Source organism: Phaethon lepturus, unplaced genomic scaffold (genome assembly GCF_000687285.1).
Source record: "Phaethon lepturus isolate BGI_N335 unplaced genomic scaffold, ASM68728v1 scaffold1208, whole genome shotgun sequence".
Lineage (NCBI taxonomy): Eukaryota > Metazoa > Chordata > Aves > Phaethontiformes > Phaethontidae > Phaethon > Phaethon lepturus.
This window is the reverse complement of record NW_010558062.1, coordinates 12,007-32,435: the sequence shown is the minus strand read 5'-3', so window position 1 is coordinate 32,435 and position 20,429 is coordinate 12,007. Positions and strand designations below refer to the sequence as shown.

The 20,429-nt window shown below is 38.9% G+C and overlaps 1 protein-coding gene across 1 annotated transcript; it reads right to left on the bottom strand.

Moving 5' to 3' along the window:
• Positions 1 to 1,018: 1,018 nt before the first annotated feature.
• Positions 1,019 to 20,231, bottom strand: INO80C (INO80 complex subunit C). Its single transcript, XM_010292925.1, is given in 5 exon segments — positions 1,019 to 1,660; positions 6,410 to 6,477; positions 8,191 to 8,302; positions 11,213 to 11,323; positions 20,121 to 20,231. Coding segments are annotated over 5 exon segments (534 nt in total). The 3' UTR covers positions 1,019 to 1,528.
• Positions 20,232 to 20,429: the final 198 nt, after the last annotated feature.

The window sequence follows — 20,429 nt, the reverse complement described above, 5'->3', positions numbered from 1 at the left end:
TCACCACTGTGTACTGCTTGTGCAGTTGGGAGACAAGAGGTAACTTGCACAAGAACCTGATGTCCATGATGGAGCTTGGGTGAGACAGGACTGCTGTCCCATGATCAGCGTCTCACTTCCTTAGTGACCTGGGCAGTCCAGGACTAACAAGCTATGGGACAAGTCTTCCACGTGGCAGTTTTGCACACACGAAGGGTGCATTCCCACAGCAAGTGGTAACTCACCTAGCCGCCTTTCTGGCTAACACTCACTGGTTCAGAGAGATAAGGGAGGTAAGTGTCACAGCTACAGGGCAGCTGGTGGAGTATGGGTGTGAAGGCTGTGTGGTTGGAGGCTAGGAATGGCTGAGCCTGAACTTGGAGCCCAGATTAAAACATGACAAGAGTCTAAGACTGGGACAAAGATGCAGAAGTGGGAAGACAACAAATCAGCAGCTTGCCATAAGAAAGAGGGTGAAAAGAAAGAATGAGCAAAAAGAAAGAATGGGCAGAAAACCCTCTGCCCCCTTGCCCCTAGACTTAGTTTCAGGAAATCATGGTCATTCTGATGTTGGCATGTACTTTTCATCCCCCTCCAGCAAGAGTCCAAACTCTCCTTCAGTCCCCTTCCTCTAAAGGGTGACAACGTACAGTTGCTATCTGTTATTATTCTGGTACCTCATGGTGCAAAGGTCAGCGTCCTGACCTAGAAGGTCTCGCCTTGCTGAAGACCATCTGGGTTTCAGAACATCACTGGACAATGGAATTCCTGCTTTATTTAGCGTAATTTTTAAAAAGTTTGGGAAATTAGTACAAAAAAGTACTAATTAGTACTAATATTGTACCAACTAGCAAAGGTAGAAGAATACTCAGGTTGTGAAATGAACTACTCAAGAACTACAGTGTCATGATTAAGAGTTACCTAGTGATTTGATCCTGTTATGCATATTAATTAGGATATTTTAAAAACAAGTTTTCGTCCAACTTTATTTATGCTGACAGTTCTTCAATGCAAATACTTGTGTGAAGCTGTTCATTTCCACAGTGCTTAGTATCATAAACAGTCATCACAATAGCAGCACGTGCTAGGTATTTTAACTTCATTTTACAGGTTGAACAAACTCCTTCATAGCCAAGTGGGAAGCGCATCTGCAAAGCAGATTTAGAAGCTGGAATATCTTGGTACCTTTTCCTTAATTCAAATGACTCTTTCTTCTGAGCCAGAGCAGTACATAAAATATATAGGGTGGGGATGAAATCCTGTCTCTACAGAAATTAATATAACTCAGACATTATGGTGCAGATCCGTATTCTTAAGGTCTAAGTTATTCTATTCACCAAACCAAATTGCTTACAAATTGGCAAACTAACAAATATCAGCATTTATCAAAATTAAATCCATATGTTCTTCAAATCCATGTATCACCAACTACTTCCAGATGTAAATATCCATGGAGAGTTTTAAGGAACCTCAGTCCCGCAGTCAGTTTCCATCTTGATTCTCAAAATTAGCACTGTTTGCAAGAGATATACAACAATGTTTGGTCTTTTCAGGAAACAATACTTGTTGCTTTCCTTAGAGCCAGGTATCCTGTAACCACATCTGAAGGGAGCATCCGAATATAGGCAAATTCTTCAATAGTACTAAATCTCAGCTTGCTCTGGGGATCTGTGTAATTTGCCTGAAAAAGAAACAATATCAGAGACACTATTCAAAGAATATCTCAAAACAGAACACTAAAAAAAAAGTGTCTAGTTACAAGACCACAAAATAGTGAGTTTCTTTTCCCTGTAACAGCACTGCTGTTCTACCATGTGACCAAAAGTCTGTACCTTTTCTCTCTCCTTGTGTCAGAACTTATGAGAAGTTAACAGACCCCTATGAAATCACATTAGAAATGCATTAACGGAGGGCTAAAACAGTTTCATACAAAATACAGTGCAAAAGGAATTCCTCAACTCTCTAAATTCACCCTAACAACTCTGTGCCTTGTGCAGTCTCTCACAAGGCAGCTCTCCAAAGAGTCAGGCTGCTGCCAATAAATTACCCACAAAGAGGCTGAATTATGGGTGCTGTGATAGCTTTGGACTGATTTTCTCTTCCTGCATACAACTTAGCTTTTAATTTACTTTAAAGAGGTTGTGAAAGCAAGGGAGTCTCAGCTTATGGCTCTGTGACTGAACTGATAAGAAGTTTGAACTCAGCATTGCGCTTTGCTATGGACGCCTGCTTTCAGAATAGCCTGGCCAGCTAACCCTGGGCTACGCTCGCATCCTCTGCTGTATTTAGACCCTGGGTGCCTGGGAGCAGTGCCAGTTTCCTTCCATCCTCTCCCCTTCCCTGTTGTACAGAAACCTTGAGCTTGGATGAGCTCAGGAGGCAGCACGGGAGGCTGGGCTGGAAGAAGGCAGGCTTTAGGGGATCGCCTCTCCACCTGCAGTCTCCAGGACAATCACCACCCATTCAGCACTGGATTACCAAGTGCCCGAAAGTGTCTCCTGTACCTTTCTTTAAGAGGAGATGGTGGCAGGCTCCAAGTCACAGGCACTTGAGATCCCTTAAGGCATTGCTACTTAAAAAGAAAAGGCCAGGAAGAGCTGAGGCATTCCCCCCCCATCCAGACTGTTGAAGCGTAGAGCCTTCTACCATTTTTATGCTGGAAAGGTTCTGTTGACCATAGTAACAATCCTGTTAATCATCTGGCTTGATAAGACTTAGAAGAAAATTAAGTGTTATTTGTAGCTTGTTTCTTTACAAAGAAATGCTACAAGGTTAATTAAATGTAGTCTGCTAACAACCAAGCCATCAATTCATTTTCAAACAAATGGCAAAGTTAGGACATCAGGAGTAAATTTATACCTGCTGTAACCTTGAAGTTACCACTTCATGGCTGCAGCAGGTATAAATTTATTTTTATTTCACACTTTAAATCTGGCCCCATGTATCTAAGAAAAAGCTAACCAAGCAGACTCCTTTTCAAATGTGCATCATTCTGTAATAAACTAGCCAAGCAATATCTGCAATTTGTGTTGCGTATCAATCTACGTTAAAAATATTATGGCAGTTCTTCACCATTCTCATACTGCGTATTGGGCTGTACTGTTTGCACTCACTAATGCATGGTAACTAGCATGTCATTTATGCCATGACTTCAGTCTGAAAACAAACTTTAACACTACTTCAGCAATAATTAAAGCACGTTAGAAAAGTGAAGTAAGGTGGTTTTGAAAAGAAAACCTCTGTCATGTTTAGAAATGAAGTTAAAGGCCACAGATACATGCTCTTCAAATACAATAAATCAGTTATCTCAGTCTATAGTAACAAGGCTGATCCATTTTCAGAAAAGGAAGAGAAATATAAACATTTGAAGGTTTGTCTGTTTTTTTTTTTAATCTGCTTTACAATAAATGACTTCGTTTTGCATTTTAATATATCTAAATACTCATCTTGCAAGTTTGGAAGTAATAGTTTTATTTTGCAGTGTCAATAGAGTAGATAATAGCTTTTGAATTCTAGGCTGCCTTACAAATATAAATTAGCTGCTCTGCTTAGACCATTGGTAAATTTAATTCCATTTGTGTTACACACAGAAAGAAAAGAGGATCAGTAGAATTTAACTGTGACAGTTAATACAACTGCAGGTATACTGATGAGAGTGTTTTTTTAATACAATTCTCTTTTTTTGTACCTGCTAGACCATTTAATTCTTCCCTAAATAGGTAATGCTAAGGAATTTGGTTTACTTTTTTTTTTCCTCCATGGGAAATCCAGAATTCCCATTTCAAATATAATCTTACACAAATGCTTTCAGATTTTACACAGAAAATAGACATTTTTCTTAGACTAGATTTCTAAAATATTCTATTACCCCACATATCTTCCTACTAGGAAATGATCTTGAAAATAAATTTAGTGCTTCTTATGAAACATTTCTGGCTTAGCAATTTAAAGGACGCACTGCCTCAGTTATCTTAATAAAAGAGATTTTTTAAAGCATGTTATTTTTATCATAGTCTGGAGAAACCTTGCAGGCCAGGTAAAATAGGAAACTTGAATCACTATGCAATTAGAGGATGTAAAATAAAGAGAAAAAAGTGGAAAGACAAAAAAAGAAACAAAAGCTGCACTGAATGGATTCATATAGAAAGAGTATTTATACTGAGCTAGAATAGTTAGAGTACATAAATCACTGATGGAAAGGAGGAGGAGGCAAAGAAACATCAAGGAACTGAAAGGCAGACTCTTATTTCCTATGGCTAAACTGACCCTTAGCTGGTAGGGACATGGTCTTCACTCACATCTATAACCTGCATCATCGTCTTGCTATAGGTGCAATGACCTAATAGTTTTGAAATGCATCAACGGCCACTGCTGGAAATGATTACTTGGTTCCTTGGAGATGGGGCAGTGGAAGGGACTTACGCCCTTATGCCTTCTGCCTCACATAAGCCCCTCACAGGTCAGAGATGTTACTGCAACGCTAATAGCACCTGGTGTGAATGCTACCGATACTTGCAAGGCAACTCTAAGGGGAGAGGGTAGGAAACAGATGACCACTGTTAAGTGACCCAGTATGGAATTTTTGTTGTCTTGGTGATATCCCTCATTATTATTTCACAGGTCCACCTATCCCCCTTTCCTCCATCCACTGCATCTTTATATAGAGTAGGGGTACTTATGCAAAGTTCCTTATTCAACTGACCTCTACTCGTGTCTGAAAACAAGTTGCTGCTACATGAAAACAATACTCTTACTAAGAGTACAAGACTGTAAGTCTGCCTGGCTGGAGGGAATTATTTCCCCTGGGTTTGTGAGCAGTCCCTTCCATTCGCTGGCTGCCAGTTCATCTGCGAGGGAGGTGTTGCTTTCCCATTCCCTCTTGAACACCAGGGGTTTTCAGCCTCGATCCGAGCAACCCACTCCATTTCCAAATCATGCTCAATGGCACAGGCTGGAAACATGCCACCTCCTCGGTGCCTTATTTAAATGTGTTACTTAAAAACTTAAAAAGTCAAAGAAAACATATGCTGCCAAATCAAGAACTCAAATGTTAGGATGTGCAGCATTACAGTTGGTGCTGTAGCTATTCTTTGATCGCTTGCACTGTGTATCCACTGTAAGGCAGTCCTTAATTAAGTGCTCACTCATTTTTTCCCAACAGAGACTTTCACGTAATTCAGTGTACAGAATGCAAAGTGCTGTGTTAAACCTGCATCAACATAACAAATGTGTATATTTACAGGCAACCCTCTGAGTTGATATCAAGCCTATGAGGTGACCTAGTGCCTTATGGATGAGAAACAGATTAAACTGGGGGAAGGGAGGCTGTCTAAGGCTATTTGATGTTACAAAGTTTTCATTATTGCAGTTATATAGTGTAACCATTACTTAACCCTTTTTATAGTCCAAAAGATAACATTCCCATTCATTTCAATTGTAATAAATGCATAGGCTTCTGCAAAATAAATCACTGGGAGCTGAAGGTGAAAAGTGAAAGGATATGCTGTTGCTAACACCTGTTTTGTTTTAAGTAAAATTATTCATGTCACGTAGGAACAGTGTCAGCAGCAGATACAAAATTTTTGTTGGGCAGAATTCAATGACTTTACTCCTGTTTTGTGCCAGCAGAATCTTTGGGGAATTCAGGTGCCAAATTGTAACTACTGAGACTTTTTGGAGCATGTGCAAACCATATCTAAGTCAAATGTGGGGTTTTTTTTTTTCTTTTCTTTTCCTTTTCTTTTGCTTTTTTCTTTAACAAAACCATGTAAAAGAGCCCATCTGTGACAAACAGGCTATACATCTGCCAAACTCCAACTTCCAGCTCTGAAGCATGGGGGTATTTGAAATTCTCAAAAGTCTGTGCCAAGTGCCTGTCTCAGGCCAATTTGTTTGAGGGAAAGTTTGAGAGTAATGATAACAAGATTTTTTTTTTTTTTAACCTGGGCCAAGCAGTATAATTTTGTCTAATCTCATTCTTGGAAATTGCTGGGCCATCTTTTTGAAACTTCCTCTAAAAGATATAATGAAATAAATCAGGCAAACACTCAGTATGGAAAGTTTCAGTCTGTGTGGTTAAAGCTTGGCACAGTTAGGAGTCATGGAGACTGTGGGCTACCAGCTTTCACTGTAACAACCTAAAGAATCCGAAATGATGGTGACCAATGCAGACTCTATAGCTGGGAGCGTGGTGTGACAGGAGCCACCTGGCAGGACAAGGTATTTAATCTGTCCTGATGTATATTAACAACCCAAGGATTTTGTGATGTAGGGAAGGTATTTGAGGTCTGGCCCTAAACCACTGGACAACTTTTAAGCGCAAAGCTGAACAGGAACCTCAGCAAGTACATCCTTTACAAAAGTATGCACCAGCTTTATTTCACTGTAGAAAGTGAGGTACCAATTTTGAAGAGAAAAATAAAATCCTTACCGGAAGTCCTGAAATGTCCGAATATTTCTTGGCAGGCTTAAAGGAAGGAGGAGCATCAATACTAAAATCTAGAGAGAAACAAAGGGATAAATTCAGTGTGCTATATATATTTTAAAATGCAAACTCAAAATGTAAATAGCTAACAATACTTCTTTAAAATTCTGCCTTTACTTTCTGAGTCTCTGTTAACTAGCAGCACTAAGGCAAAGAAATATGAAGCAGAATTACCTCTGAAAACATTTAGCCTGTTAGCACTGCAAATGACAGCCTGATTCTGCTCACCAATCTGAGTTCAGTAAGCAAAACTGCCCTCCCTAAAAGGAAAAATGTGAGCTATTTAAAATGTGTTGATTTCTTCCAAGTCTTAATGACTTCCCTTGCAGTCAGTTATTTGCAAACAATAGCCACTGTCGTATGCATGCTGTACGTTAAGACCACAAAACATTGTTCAAGATTGCAGCTCTGAAATACTATAATCCAGAAAAGTAAAGTAATCTTTTAAATCAGTTAAATCTTTAAGCATGTACCACTTTCAGGCCAGTCTATGACCTAGAAAATTGTCTGAATGTTTAACTTAAATGATGGAAATTCCTGTTCTTTGGTGCCCTTTAGATAGCAACTCTCATTCATAAACATTTTTAAGATACAGTTGGTATGTTTAAGTAGTTAAATCACAGGGTTTTGATGTTTACAAAAGTATCTTGTACCTGACTCATTTCTTTCCTCCTCCTGATCTCGCTTGCACCTCATTCAGGTGCTATGATCATTTCAAATGTTCCATCCATATCAAATTTCTAACTCATCATCTCATAATTCAAAAGACACTAATGCCAAAGACAGCTGGTTTTAAATATGCAACTGAATTTCTTTTCCCCCTTCTTAAAAATCCTGTAAATTTACTGTTGCAAATGGAACATAATAGAAATAGCAACATCAGCAGATTGTCAGTTACAATAGCCAGGAACACACAGCAGTCTGCATTTTTCTTTAACAGTTGAGTCTAAAACACTTCAAAAAATGGCAAGCTATTTTTGGATAAAGCACCAAGTCTGACAAAAAGTACATGCATATGCTCACTTGTGAGATGCCTCCACTTGCTTAAGTAAAATCTGAGGATCACATTCTGCCTCCAGCTATGTTCAGTAGTATCCTACTTTATGAGTAGACTTGAACTGTATCTAGATTAAGACCACTGCTGTAATTCTGCTCCTGTAGATGTACACCAGCTAGCTGTAATCAGGACTGCTAATAGGGTAGTTTCAGCTGTGCTGAACTAAACAGGGGACGTAGGATTTAAATCTCTCAAGAATCTAGGATAAGGAGCTGGATAGGAAGCTTGGGCTGAGGTCTAAGCTACTGCAGGTATGTGGCTTAGCAGAATCTATTTGAAAATAGTTCAAATACAGCTAATCAAGCAGCAGCTACCTGTCAGAAGGCATTTGGGCATATGCAGGGGAGGAGGCTCCTCAGCAGCGAAGAGATGACAAAAACCTAGTGGGAATAAGGAGTTTCTGACCTGGTTCAGACAAATATATTTCCTTTATTAAACTCTCTCCCCAGACGTATTTGAATTTTGTCACAATACTCCACATTTTTTTGCTTCCCCCTACTTCCCACTTAGGACTGGTGAGTGTGATTGGACTAGTCTTAAATGTACAACTGGACCCTGTTCAAGTAGGATACTGCACGCACTGATGAAATAATTTAGGTTTGTTTTAAAGAAAGTTATTTGTGTGGATTTTATTTTTTATAAATACATGCAAAGCATCTAAGCAGCTTACAGCTAGGATCATTTAGTTGCCATGGCAATGCCCTTTCAGAAGCAAGAATTTGTTTTAGGTTCTTCCAAGTTCTGTTCTTCTTGCCAGCTGCTGCTCCACCAATGCCGGAGTGCTAGAATTAAAAATACGGTGTTTAGAGTAAAAATAAATAAAGAATACTATTTCAGAGCGTGACACTTCTATTTCATAGTCTGTCTGATACGTCTCATCTTGTCATGAACCATTTGTTATCCTCACTTATTTCATCAGCAGGCTAATAAACTGCGCACTTTAATCTTGGCTGCAAGAAAAACAAAGCTTTTTGGACTATGTCAAAGCTACTATGTTTAGAATTAACTGAAGGAAATGGAAATTTGCCTTTTACATGGAAATAGAAAATCAATGTGGTTAGGTTTAGCCTGAGATTACAGGATTCTGTATGTACTTCCCATCGTATTAGTACTTACTACTATGAAGTTTTGTCTAAAACTGTGATTACACAGCTAAATTTTCTCTCTCCTTTTTACGGCATATTACAGGTACAGCTCTAGCTCTTGTAAATTATCCGTGACTGTAGAAAACACAACTGATCTTTCAAAATGTAATGAATACTATGAGTAACTTTCTGGAAATTTTATTTTTCTTTCAAAGGATAGAAGACAGAAGAATAGAAAAAGAGTAATAGGTAGAATGTTGGCTGCCAAGACAATTTTGCATTTTGAAAGGTACACTAATGGAAGGCTTGCCACAGGTACTGCAACAGTAGTTTCAGTTATCAAATGGGATTGCTACAGAGTAATTTATTTATGTCCCTCCAGAGACAGAAGCTGCACAACATACTGTACTACTTCTAAATGATCAAAGGACATAGATCTACAGCTTTACTTCAGAAAAGAAAATGTTCTTACAATCGGGGAGTTGTTGTTATCTCTGTTAATAATTACTACCTGCCACATAGGTCTCATCAAAACTCAGCAAAGTTTCTGCAAACACACTTCTTCTGTGATGGGTTTATAAATTAGCCTGTTAAATTGCAGAGAATGATAGGAGGAAGGATTCAATGAGAAACTTTTTTCTGTAGACATAAGATATATTCAGAAAGGATGCTTGTAAGCTGATGACGTATCAGGTTTTGGCAATGGATACCCAATATAGGAAGTACATGCTCTGAGAATAACACCTTAGTAATCTAGAGATCATGGTAAAATAGAGACTGCTGTGAGATAAAAATAGATGTACTACCACATTACTAATTCAAACTCATGACATGAAATTTCCCCCAAATCATTGCATAATGATTTCTTTTTTCAGTAGTCTGGTTTCTCAAAAGCAACTATTGAGTTTATAGGAACTTATGCCTCAGCCCCCACATACCTGCAATCAAAAGGCAATGACTGCCAAGCACAAATGAACAAAGCTACCTCTGCACTAGTGAAGTTCAGGGAAAGCTGGAGCTGGGACAGGTGGAGCTATTCATTGCTCTACACAACTGACAGAAGGTCTTCTTCCCCTTCCCCATTGCCAAGGGATGCAAAATCCATTCAGGAAGTTTAGAAAAAGGTAATTTCTTCCTTCTTCTCTGCTTTTAAGTCTATCCTCTGCAGTAAGCTAATAGTTCAAACTTGGGCATATTTATGAGAGAGAGACATTATTTGATTTTCTTCCTTTTAAGGCAAATTAGGCTGGAAAGATGCAAAAAGCAATCCAAATAGTTACTACCAGTTCATACTGACAAAAAGCTAGTTAAAACTCAATACATTTCTTCTCAAATGAGTTACTGTATTGGGGAGGACAATTTCATGTTTTTATTATAACTGCCTATTATTTCTGCAGCAGTTGCCAAAGGCCCTGTAAATTTATTATTATTTCAAGCATGCAGACATTAGTATTGCCTTGTTGGAAGAGGTGACATCCCCCTAAGAGCTGAAGGATCAGCACAAGGCCTCACGGCTATTTAAGTCCTATAGGGAAGCTATATGGAATGCCTCTGGGCACAAATGGAGCTTTTGCAATAAGCCCCATTTCTCAAAAGACGCTGGTGCTCACTGGAGGATTAGAGTGAGCAAAGTATACAGTCATTTGAACACCCCTCTCATGACAGAAGTCATCCACAAAGCCGACATAGAGCAACTGGCAACTCAGAGATTAATTTTAGGCCCCCTGCCAAACTTGTGCTTAGTGAGCTGTGTGATGCCCGATTACTCAGGTTTTATGCTGTGAGGTATTGTATCTTATTCATACAGAACGAAATCTGGGATAAAATCCTTCTTTCTAAGTACTGGCTTAGGACCAGCAGTCTGAGAAGTTTGCCTGTCTAGAAAGCCAATGAGTTGGCCCTGGCACAGCAAGATAAAAAGATATTAAAAACAAACCTAGCAGTGACAGCATTACTAGCTCTAGTCTTCCTTCACCTTCTCCCCCAGTTTAAACCTCTGAGTGTTTTAGCAGCCTGTATTTCGTCAGCTGTCAGAGTTTACATGACTTCTGAATGCCGGCAGGCCAAGCTTCTGGGGAGCACAGAGCGTTTGCTTCTAAATCTAGCAATTACCGGAAGAACAGACACCACAAGTCTGTTAAAAGTTTCAGGGACTGGGAGAGGAGCAAAATGCCAGTTGCTAATGACTCTCTGGCTGATTTCTAGTTCAATTGTTTTGCAGTCTGCCTCGTCTAGGAACTGGGAGGTGGGATTCCTACATTCACAGCGGTATAAATTATTCCTCTCTAGCTGTGGTAGTTTGTGAGATACCACATCATAAAACTTGTGCACTTACCTTGATCTAGCAGGTTTTCTGACTCTGTTCCAGAACTTCACATAATCGTTCTGCCTCTGGACAAGTGCCATTTCCATGCCATAATATACTGTGCACTTTGGACCATAGTGTAGCATGGACTTGAGGTGAATTTCTTAAAAATTGCCAACATTTTATTTGGCTGTTAAGCTGACTTTCTTAATATTTACATTAGCAATATGGTTAAATAGAATCCTAGTTAATATTTTATTTGAAGAGTTTAGAATTTCAAATTGTTAAAATAATATACTTACAATGAATTTTGGATCTTTAAATGGTAACGGCTTGACAGTTGTTTCCACTGATCCTGTGCTGGAGTCTGTGTTCAGAAGTTTGTTTTCATTCATGGCCTCCCCACCTGCACTCTGAGGAAAAAAATACAGTCTTACTGCTTGTTACTCTGAGCAAGTTTAACCAGAGACTGAGCTGTCTGCTGTATTACCTACCTGTTGCCTTTTCAGCCTTTCTATATCTTTTGAATCTTTAAAGATGTTGCATGCCAGCACTGGGGAAGCATGAAACAGAGTATTTGTCAAGCAATTTACAACTGACGCATAAAGCAGAGGAGGGGAAGAGAGTGGCCAAAGCCTACTGAGTAAAAACAGCATCGGGTTTATTTCAGCCTTAATAAAATCCATCTCTGTGAAGTGCAAGACAGCATATGAAACCAGAAATGGCAGAAATGTAGGTTGGATTTGTTTCAGAATGTTCAGTATTAGAGCATTAACAGGAATATATAAAATTTATAAGAAAATTTTTGTCAAGGTTCTAAAGACTAATTGATTAATTAGTTTACTCTCCATATGTGGTTTCAATCATGCCTGAGTGAGGATTGAGGGGAAAAAAAGATTTTATTATATGTATTATTTTTATATACAAGCCTCACAAAATCTACATCAGTACTAGTTGGTGTTTTCTAGGCTTTTCTTTATGGATTATTTATTTAGAGGGAAGAGCAGTTGGAGAAGGGGTGTGTGTGACTGGAAAGCTAAAAAAGTTGTGTGGTAGTCTAACCAATTTCTGATAGTTCTGCATGGCTGAGTCTGTGGTGATTTTTTTAATTTTGTGAGCACCTGTAGTCTCCACACTAGCAGAACTAGACCATGCTACATGCATAAATGTTCCTCGTGAAATCCTGATCGATACTGAAGCCAATGAAAACTTTGCCATTTTGTTTGGCAGTTCAATCAATAGGATTTCATACCTTGACTCTTTTTTCTTGAAGAACAAAAAGCTTGGCTAAAAGCTAAATCAACATTTATTGGGCGAGTGGTTAAAATGTTTCTTTACCTTCAGACAGATAATACTTAGAACAAAAAAATGTTTTCCTGTGAAAAACCTGCACTGCAAAACCTTCTGTGTTGATACAATACTCTTTTATGTACAAGAAAAAAGGACCATTATTATTATTAATGAATTATGGGAGTACCTCTAGAAACTGAGACTATGTAGCAAAGGCCATCATTCAGCATATCCTTCTCCATGTGATTACAAGGGAAGTGTTTGTATTCTTAACTACATGCTTAAGTAATTACAGGATTAGGAACTAGGCAAGTTGGACTCTTCTTTGGGGAAATACATCAGTTATTCAACAGTGCCTGTTTTTTGCATAGCAAAGAGAGGTCTTAAATATTCAAAGTATGGTATAAAGAAGCATTCAAGTAAAATAGTCATGTTTCTAGTATCTTCTTAAAATAAAATATAAGAATAGAAATGATCTATTTTCAAAACAAAGTCAGTCCTCTGTAAGCTCACGGGACAGGGGATACTGCCATAATAACATCAGTGGAAGCGACACTGAAGTCTGTAGCTTAAACTTGTTTCTTCCCTTGCCGAGGACAACATTAAAAGGCAGTGACTGTCACAGAAACAGAAGAAATGCAGATGGATGTTTAGAAACGTGCATTATGTGAGAGTGAGCAGAGCAAATATCTTCAGCAATCCTGAGTAAAGTGGCTTTATACAATGAGTTGCTAGGTTTCAAACTATATTCTTGCACATGCATGCTTCCAGCACTTCAGATTTCAGCAGCAAACATTAAAGTCAATCTTGAGAAAGACAAGGCTTGAGATACAAGATTATTTTTGATGAATAAATTATCTCTGATACTGCTCATTATCAGTGTAAACTCTTTAAGTGGAGGAATCGGGGCTCACAGTTATTCTTCAAAGCATTCTTGCCTTTTATATGGTACCATTTGGTTGGTTTTAAATCCAAACCTATGTTTTTTATTAATCACTTTATCACTTTTGCCCCTTCAGTGATCTTCTTCTAAGTATTCTGTTGTTGATGAAACAGGTTTTGAGTAGCATTTCAACAATATTGCAAAACAGTATCTAGCATTTTGAGACAGAGCAAATAAAAATGGTTTATCAGTAAAGGGAAAGAAGCTTCCTTATACATATAGTCCTTAATTTCTACAGCTGGGTACATTTACATTTGTCACTTACAGTCTTCAGTGGGTTTTTCCACATGGATTCAGTGCTAATCTTGCTGGCGCATTGGGAAGGAAAGTAAGGAACTGTTCCTGGCAGGACAATTCCTGAATGTAAATTCTACACGTCGTTTCTTTTCCGGACCAACCCCGAAGGGATTTCAGGTATTAGCACTGCTAAGAGTCGGGATAACTCACGTTACATGCCAGATGTTGATTTTGTTTGTGCTAGTATCCCTTGCACAGTGGCAGAGGCAGCAGGATCCGGAGCAGCAGCTGCTTTTCTGGGCCATGCAGACACCCAAGTCACCCTCCAGTCCCACTGAGACGTAACGCCAGCAGGAGCTTCTGGATCTGTCATGGACAACTTGAGAGCAGTGGTTTCCTCTCCAAGGCAAAGGGTGCAGACTGGTGTGCAGGACTGGAAAGCAGGTTGCATACCATAGTGGCATGCAATTGATACCATGATTTCAGAGCCCTGTGATAGACTGGCAAGCAAGTAAGACTGAGTACTGTGATCCTAGTTAAATGCTGGGAACTGAGATAAAGGCATACTGTAGAGGCATGCCAATTCCCTCACTCAGAAGCTGCTTGCATGAAAATTCTGATTTTTAGCAGTAACAGAGCACTATGGAAGAAAGATACTCAGCTAATATAGCTTCTGTCTGGAAAAACATTAAAGAGTTGAGTAGAAGCACTGCTCCCACAATAAGATGCTACTGCACAGAGGAGTGAACTCCAGCAAGTACAGAGCTTTGAAATGCTTTTTCCCTGCAGCCTGCAGAAGTCTCAGCTGATATCCTCAGCAGTTTTTCAGCCACAAACTGAAAGTGTCTCAACAATCTACAAATCTGTCCAGCCTATGTTTTAAAATGTCAGGATTTAAAGCACAAGAAACATAATTTATTTTCAGGTTTGTTTTTTAAAGGGAGAAGGGAAGGAATGCCAAATGGATTTTAACCATTATGGATTTACCTTTGTACTGCAAACCCCATCTTTCTTGACCATGAATAATGCAGTGGTAAATACAAAACATTATTTTGAGCCTGAACGGAGCTTCCTCAGTGAACAGGAATTACTGTGCAGTAAAGGTTATCTTTAACTTTTAACACGAGCTGAACACGTCTCTCAAATGTGCTTGTTTGCTTGGTCGTTTAGTTTGGAAGATACTTCATTCTTCACTGTCATGTGTTGGGGCAAACAAACAGGAATGAATTAAAATCCCCTCTGTAGTCCTGTGAAGCGATGGCAGTCTCGTGAGCACAGCGAGGAAGCGGCTGTCACCAGGGAACATGGACTGCTCAATGTGCGCCGTAACCCCCAGTCACGTGTGGGGCAACTTCCCCTTCCTGCCCAGTTCACAACCAGTCCTCAGCATATTTTCTCTACCCAGTCTCTTCGCTAACTCTCTCACTCCCAGTGTCCTAGGATAATCCCAAATGTTTTGTAGCAAGGCGACAAAGAAACTGTAACCCCGGGCTGAAACTCTGGAAAGAGTCTTTAAGGCTTCTTTTTAACTGAGCTTGTAATGTAAACATCCTTTATGGGGAGCTCAATGTACACTTCAAGGAGAGAGACAGTGAAGCAGCTTTTACTGTGCACTTTGTAACTAAACTATGTCTTTTAAACAGTGGTTTATGTAACTAGGGCTACAGGGAATTTGTGCTACAGCAGTCACTAAGCAATCTGTATTTCTCTGTAGGCTGTTGGGGACTGTAACAGCAAAGGCTTTGGAGTGGCTTTACATTTACAGGTACATCTGCACTGGCAAATGAAGGTCCATGCTGCACCACTTCTCATGTCGGCTCCCTCTCTTCTCCTCCTCCCGGTATCCCCCTTAGCCAGGTGTAGAGCAACCTTGACTGGAATTGCATGTTTTAAAAGTTGTAGGCAGCGGGTGAAAGGCTTCTTACAGGACCGCTTGTGCAATTTTATTCCCTCTATAAAGTTGCATTTATGTGCTTTAGCTGAATTTTAACTGCAACCGCAGTGTGACAGGTTGGCAACCTCCACCTCTCCTGGGATAGACGGAAGCAATAGCGGGGGATGTGGCTTCTTTTTCGCATTTCTTTTCATAAGACCATCCCTCGAGTATGCAGCGCATCCCAGCTGCGTGGGACACAGTCCTCCCCGTTACATACTAGGACTGGGTGACAGTCACCCAGTGAGGAAGCTGGCTGAGGACTTCACTTGGTTAGGAGACAGCAAAAATTCAAGAGAGCAATGAACTGCAGCAAACACTCGGGAATCCTCAGAGGTTTGTTGTAAGAGCAGCCAAGTCTGGGGAAAGGAGCGGAGCAAAGCTTTGCTACCTTAACACTGGTTTCTTTTGAATAAAGCCAAACCCCAGGAATGAGCCTAGTTTGGACCCTACTGTATATGCTGTCTGTACTGGGAGAAAACACACATTGGGAGGGTGCCTATTCACATACTAGTTTCCATCTTAGGTTTTGGTAGATCTATTAATTTTTTCAATATATTCTGTTCCAAATTCCCTACCGCAGATGTATTGGTTTTCACATGATTTCCAAAGATTGCTCCATTTGTCTGGTTTTATTTAGAGAGAGGACAAGCAAAACTTGTAGACCATGGAAGCAGAATTCTTTGTTTTGGCTATTTCTAGGTGGAATCAGCATTGTGGGGTTTGGGATGGGTGTCTGTGATGGGACTAAATACCAGGTGCAATTAGCTTATTATGAAAGTGCTTGTCTGAATCATCATTCCTTTTTTCTTTTTCCCCAGAGGGGATTAAAACTGCGTAACAGAGTAACTGATTTGCGTTGAAGTATCATTTCTTATCTATTTACTTCTAGATTATATTCGATAATATTTTTTCATTATTTTAGACTAATAGGATTTGACAAAGTATAAGAAACATAGAAAAATATGAAACATAAAAGTCAAAGACATAAATTTGTTCATTTCTGGCATCCTATCAGTGCATACCATGCATGTCACAGGTTAGGAAAAAAAATGGATTTGCACATTACTGAAGGTACACTACGATCATCAGTGACCATTTCACTAGATGTACAGGTTTACATGGTAAAACAGAATTTAAAAATAGAAGGTAAACTGAACCATGTGTTGGTAAAGCAAAACTTAAATGCATAAATAAATTCCGTAAGAACTGGAAAGGGGCTTCTAGTTTAAGGGAGCAAAAGCAATACTGTAAACATTGATTTTCTCTGTCTGTTTTGTTTTCTGCAAATCATTAGTCAGTTTTAACACAATATTGAGTACAGCAATTGTAGATGAAGCTGTACATAGGTAGTTTTTTGGTTTGGTTTTGCTTCTGCATTCAGTACTTCTGACACTCTGGCTTTGTCTTAAAGTGATGATTAAGGGGTTGTATGTCGCTATTGAAAAATAAGTAATAAGAGGAATCTGGATCTAAATCAAGCCCTCACACTTGGTGATAACTTTGCTCCAAGCACCAAATTTGGCTTGCTGAGGAACCCATTTGTCTCCAACCTTTGTACGTGAAGCTCAATAAATACTTTAAATTATTTTTACTTCCTTTTGGCAGCTGATTTGCATAGCCACAATAACATTCCTAATTTCATTGACACTGTTGTTTTAACTCAGCCTCAGTAGTGGTATTTGTCTACTTATTCCTGTAGTAGGCTACTTCTAAAGCAGCAATATCCAACTTGTAGCAACTTACCTAGCTACGTTCTCTGACATCCTGACGAAGTTGTGGCATGCAGCCAGGGAAGAGAATAGTAATTCCTAAAATAGATGGATAATACCTGTATTTTCACAAGCAGCCAATTACAGTGAGCACGAATACCATGTGGAAACAGAGCACAAATGTCATTATATTACAGCTGCAATGATATGAGCAGACTTTCCAAAATTGGGAGTAAACTTTGAATGTCACCTATTTAACACAGTCACAGCTAATACTGCTCATAGTGGAACATATACTAAGCTGTTTGATTAATATATTAGCTCTCACTGTATAACAAGCCTGGTATAGGCTCTTGCACATTCTGAATATTTAATTAATTTAACTCTGCATGATGACATGACAGGAGCCATTAAAACTTGAACACTTACACTCTGGCAGGCAAAAATGCAGTTCTGCATTGCTGGGAACAATTCAGAGAGAGAGGTGTCAGAATCAGACGTGCTTATGCTCACGTTAAAATGATAGCTAAAAAAATTACTCATCACCAATGTTATTAGCATAGTGTATTTCTGAAAGTAAACTCACTGAAAACTCCATCACAATGTGAGACCGAAGAAATAGCACTCTCTTGGAAAAGATTAACTCTCTCCATGTCTGTGATGATTGATAGAAAGGTTTGCTGGAAAGACTTACTCAGTAACATGTATAAACATGTCTTCCCCATCTGGTTGCATTTTACTAGTTCAGGAAAAACCTTTTCCCTCTTCCTTTCCACTCGCTAAAATGAAGCCCCGTACAATTTCCCCAATCTTTTCTCTCTTAGAACTCTGGTACATGGTAGCATTTTAGGAACGTCCTCCCTTCACAGGAGGTTCTACCTTATTTTGAGGTAGGACAAAAAAGATTTCAGCTTGAAATTTTTCAAATGGCAGGAAGGAAAAAACCAAATCTTGCATATTCACAGCAAATTTTGTTCCACAGGGTACTGAAAAGCTCAATTTACTAAAAAAAACCCAACAACTGAGTAATAGCCAGCTGAAAACAGGTATTAAGTACAGTGCAGATCAACGTCCTTGATTTCAAGCAGCTCGCAAGGTGGGCAACAGCATCACGCATACAGTGTAATTTGAGAGTAAATCCATTTACGTAAATGGGTTTCATCATTGCCAACTCATCTCAAAAGACAAGGTTCCTGGTGCAGGTTTCTGCTTCCATTGACATCAGATGTAAATCTCCCAAATGCCTGACAACAAAAATATTTTTGTTTAAATTATGGCATTGTCCTCAGATGCTGATGATGCTTTCATTATATAAGGAAAGCTGAGGGAGGGTTGTTAAAAACAAACATAACAACACAAAGCTTGAACTTAGATTGTTGAATTATTATAATAATAGTTTATAATTCCACGTACATGTCACTAAAAATACTTCAGCTTCTTCTAAGCATTTCCCAGAGGACTTCTGAGTCACATGTCTAACTACTTTTCTGTGCTAGGCTTTCAAAATCTGCCCTTCCTAAAGCAGCAGTTCCTTCCCTCTAACTTCCTGAGTATTTCCGCTGAGCATCAAAAGGTAATCAACTATGCTAATTAACTCCAAACGTAAGACTAAAATTTAGAAATAATCTTGCCTGTTGGGTGTGTAAGAGAGGGCGGAGGTATTTGAAGCAGGACATGGAAAATGTTTCACTTGCACAGGTAAGGATAATACATAGACACATAAGCTGTCCAGAAAGCAATCTGTACATCACGCTTTTGAACTTTTACACCACTGTTTTGAGGCGAGTTAAAACATCTTATATTCCAACTGCCTTAGAAAGCTGAATAAAATTTTACTCATGCACTGAAAGATTGGACTGTCACAAAGTGATGGATGGCTTTTCTATGTTCTCTGTAGGGCATTTCAATACCATAGACTCCAAGTGCTCTTGATTAAAAGGCGACATTCTCATTAGGGTCCCATCACTGCCTGAGCTTCAAACCATTATCATTCACCTGCACTGGTGCTTCCAGTGACAAAATACTTACCAAAATTTATAAAATACTAATTACTTCAGTCACTTTGATGGAGGTATAAAACACCCTAAAGCAAAGCTCTATTACGCTGTGTGAGGATTTGAATTCAAAATTAAAAATGCAGCCAAAGGGAGAATAAGACTTTAATTACATTTCCATCTCTCAAACATTTCTTGAAAACCTAGGGGAAAAAGGCCTAGCAATTTTGTGACACAAGAACTCCCTTCTTAGTGGTACTGCTCACTTAAGGAAAAAAAAATCCAGAAAACCTCAAATTTACTTGGTTTTCTTAAAAATTATTAAACTTTCTAACACAGAAAGACACTAACAAGCTTTAATAAAAAGGTCTGATTTCTTCTCAGGAGATTTCGGATGCCGAACATGTTTTTCCATTTAAAAACTTTCAAGCACTATTGATAGAAATCGGTAGTTTTATAACTTGCAGATATTTCAAGGAAAAAAGAATTACTATTTTCTATGGGGAAAAGTCTAAAATAAAATGCAATTGGAATGCAACTGTGAATAGCTTCACACTATCCCAGAAAAGCCTGGTTTAATTTGCATTAGCCACAAAGCTCCCTTCGGCTTAAATAATTGCAAAGGATCTCTCACTTTTAGATTTCATTTGGTGGATTGGGATTACTCCTTGTTCATAACATTTGACAGTTTTCTTTATTAAGAAAATTGTAACTTGGACAAATTCATGAACTGAATGGCATGCTGAAGCAGCTCTGGAGCTAAAAATTTCAGTATATATGGAATGAAAAAGAATGTGTTAGGTCATACTTTCAGCAAGGGTAAAACTGAGCCCAGCTAACAGAGTATTTTGATTCCCCAAGAGGAAAAAAAGTTTTCTAAATTGATGGGCCTTAAGACTGAAAATGGGTGGAAGTGTAGTAGCAAAAAAGACTAGATTAAATCACAACTGAATTTTTATAAAAACTGCCAGTACATTCCTTTCTCTATCAGGAAAACTCAGCTCAGTCAAGGACTTCGGCTAAACTGCTTCTTAAAGTTTAAAATGCATCATTTGATACAGAACAGTTAAAGTATTTCAGGAGAAAAGACAGGAGGATTACAATATGCTCATGTGCTGTTAACATTGTAAGGCTGCTCAGGGAGCTTATCAAAATCGCTCTGTCGAATAACAGGCTTCAGCCTAGGTAGGAGAAGGGTCCAAGTCCATTCATCTGCATGGGACTGAACCAGGGACAAGGAAAGTAAAAAGATACCGGCCTTTACGGCTGACATGAAAGGAATTCCATTCCGCAAAAAATACTCAGTTTCCTGATTCTAGTTTATTCTGTAAAACATTATCCATTTTGACAGGAAACAATGTGTGAGTAACAAACAAAACCAAAACAACATTTCTTCAAGGAAAAGCAATT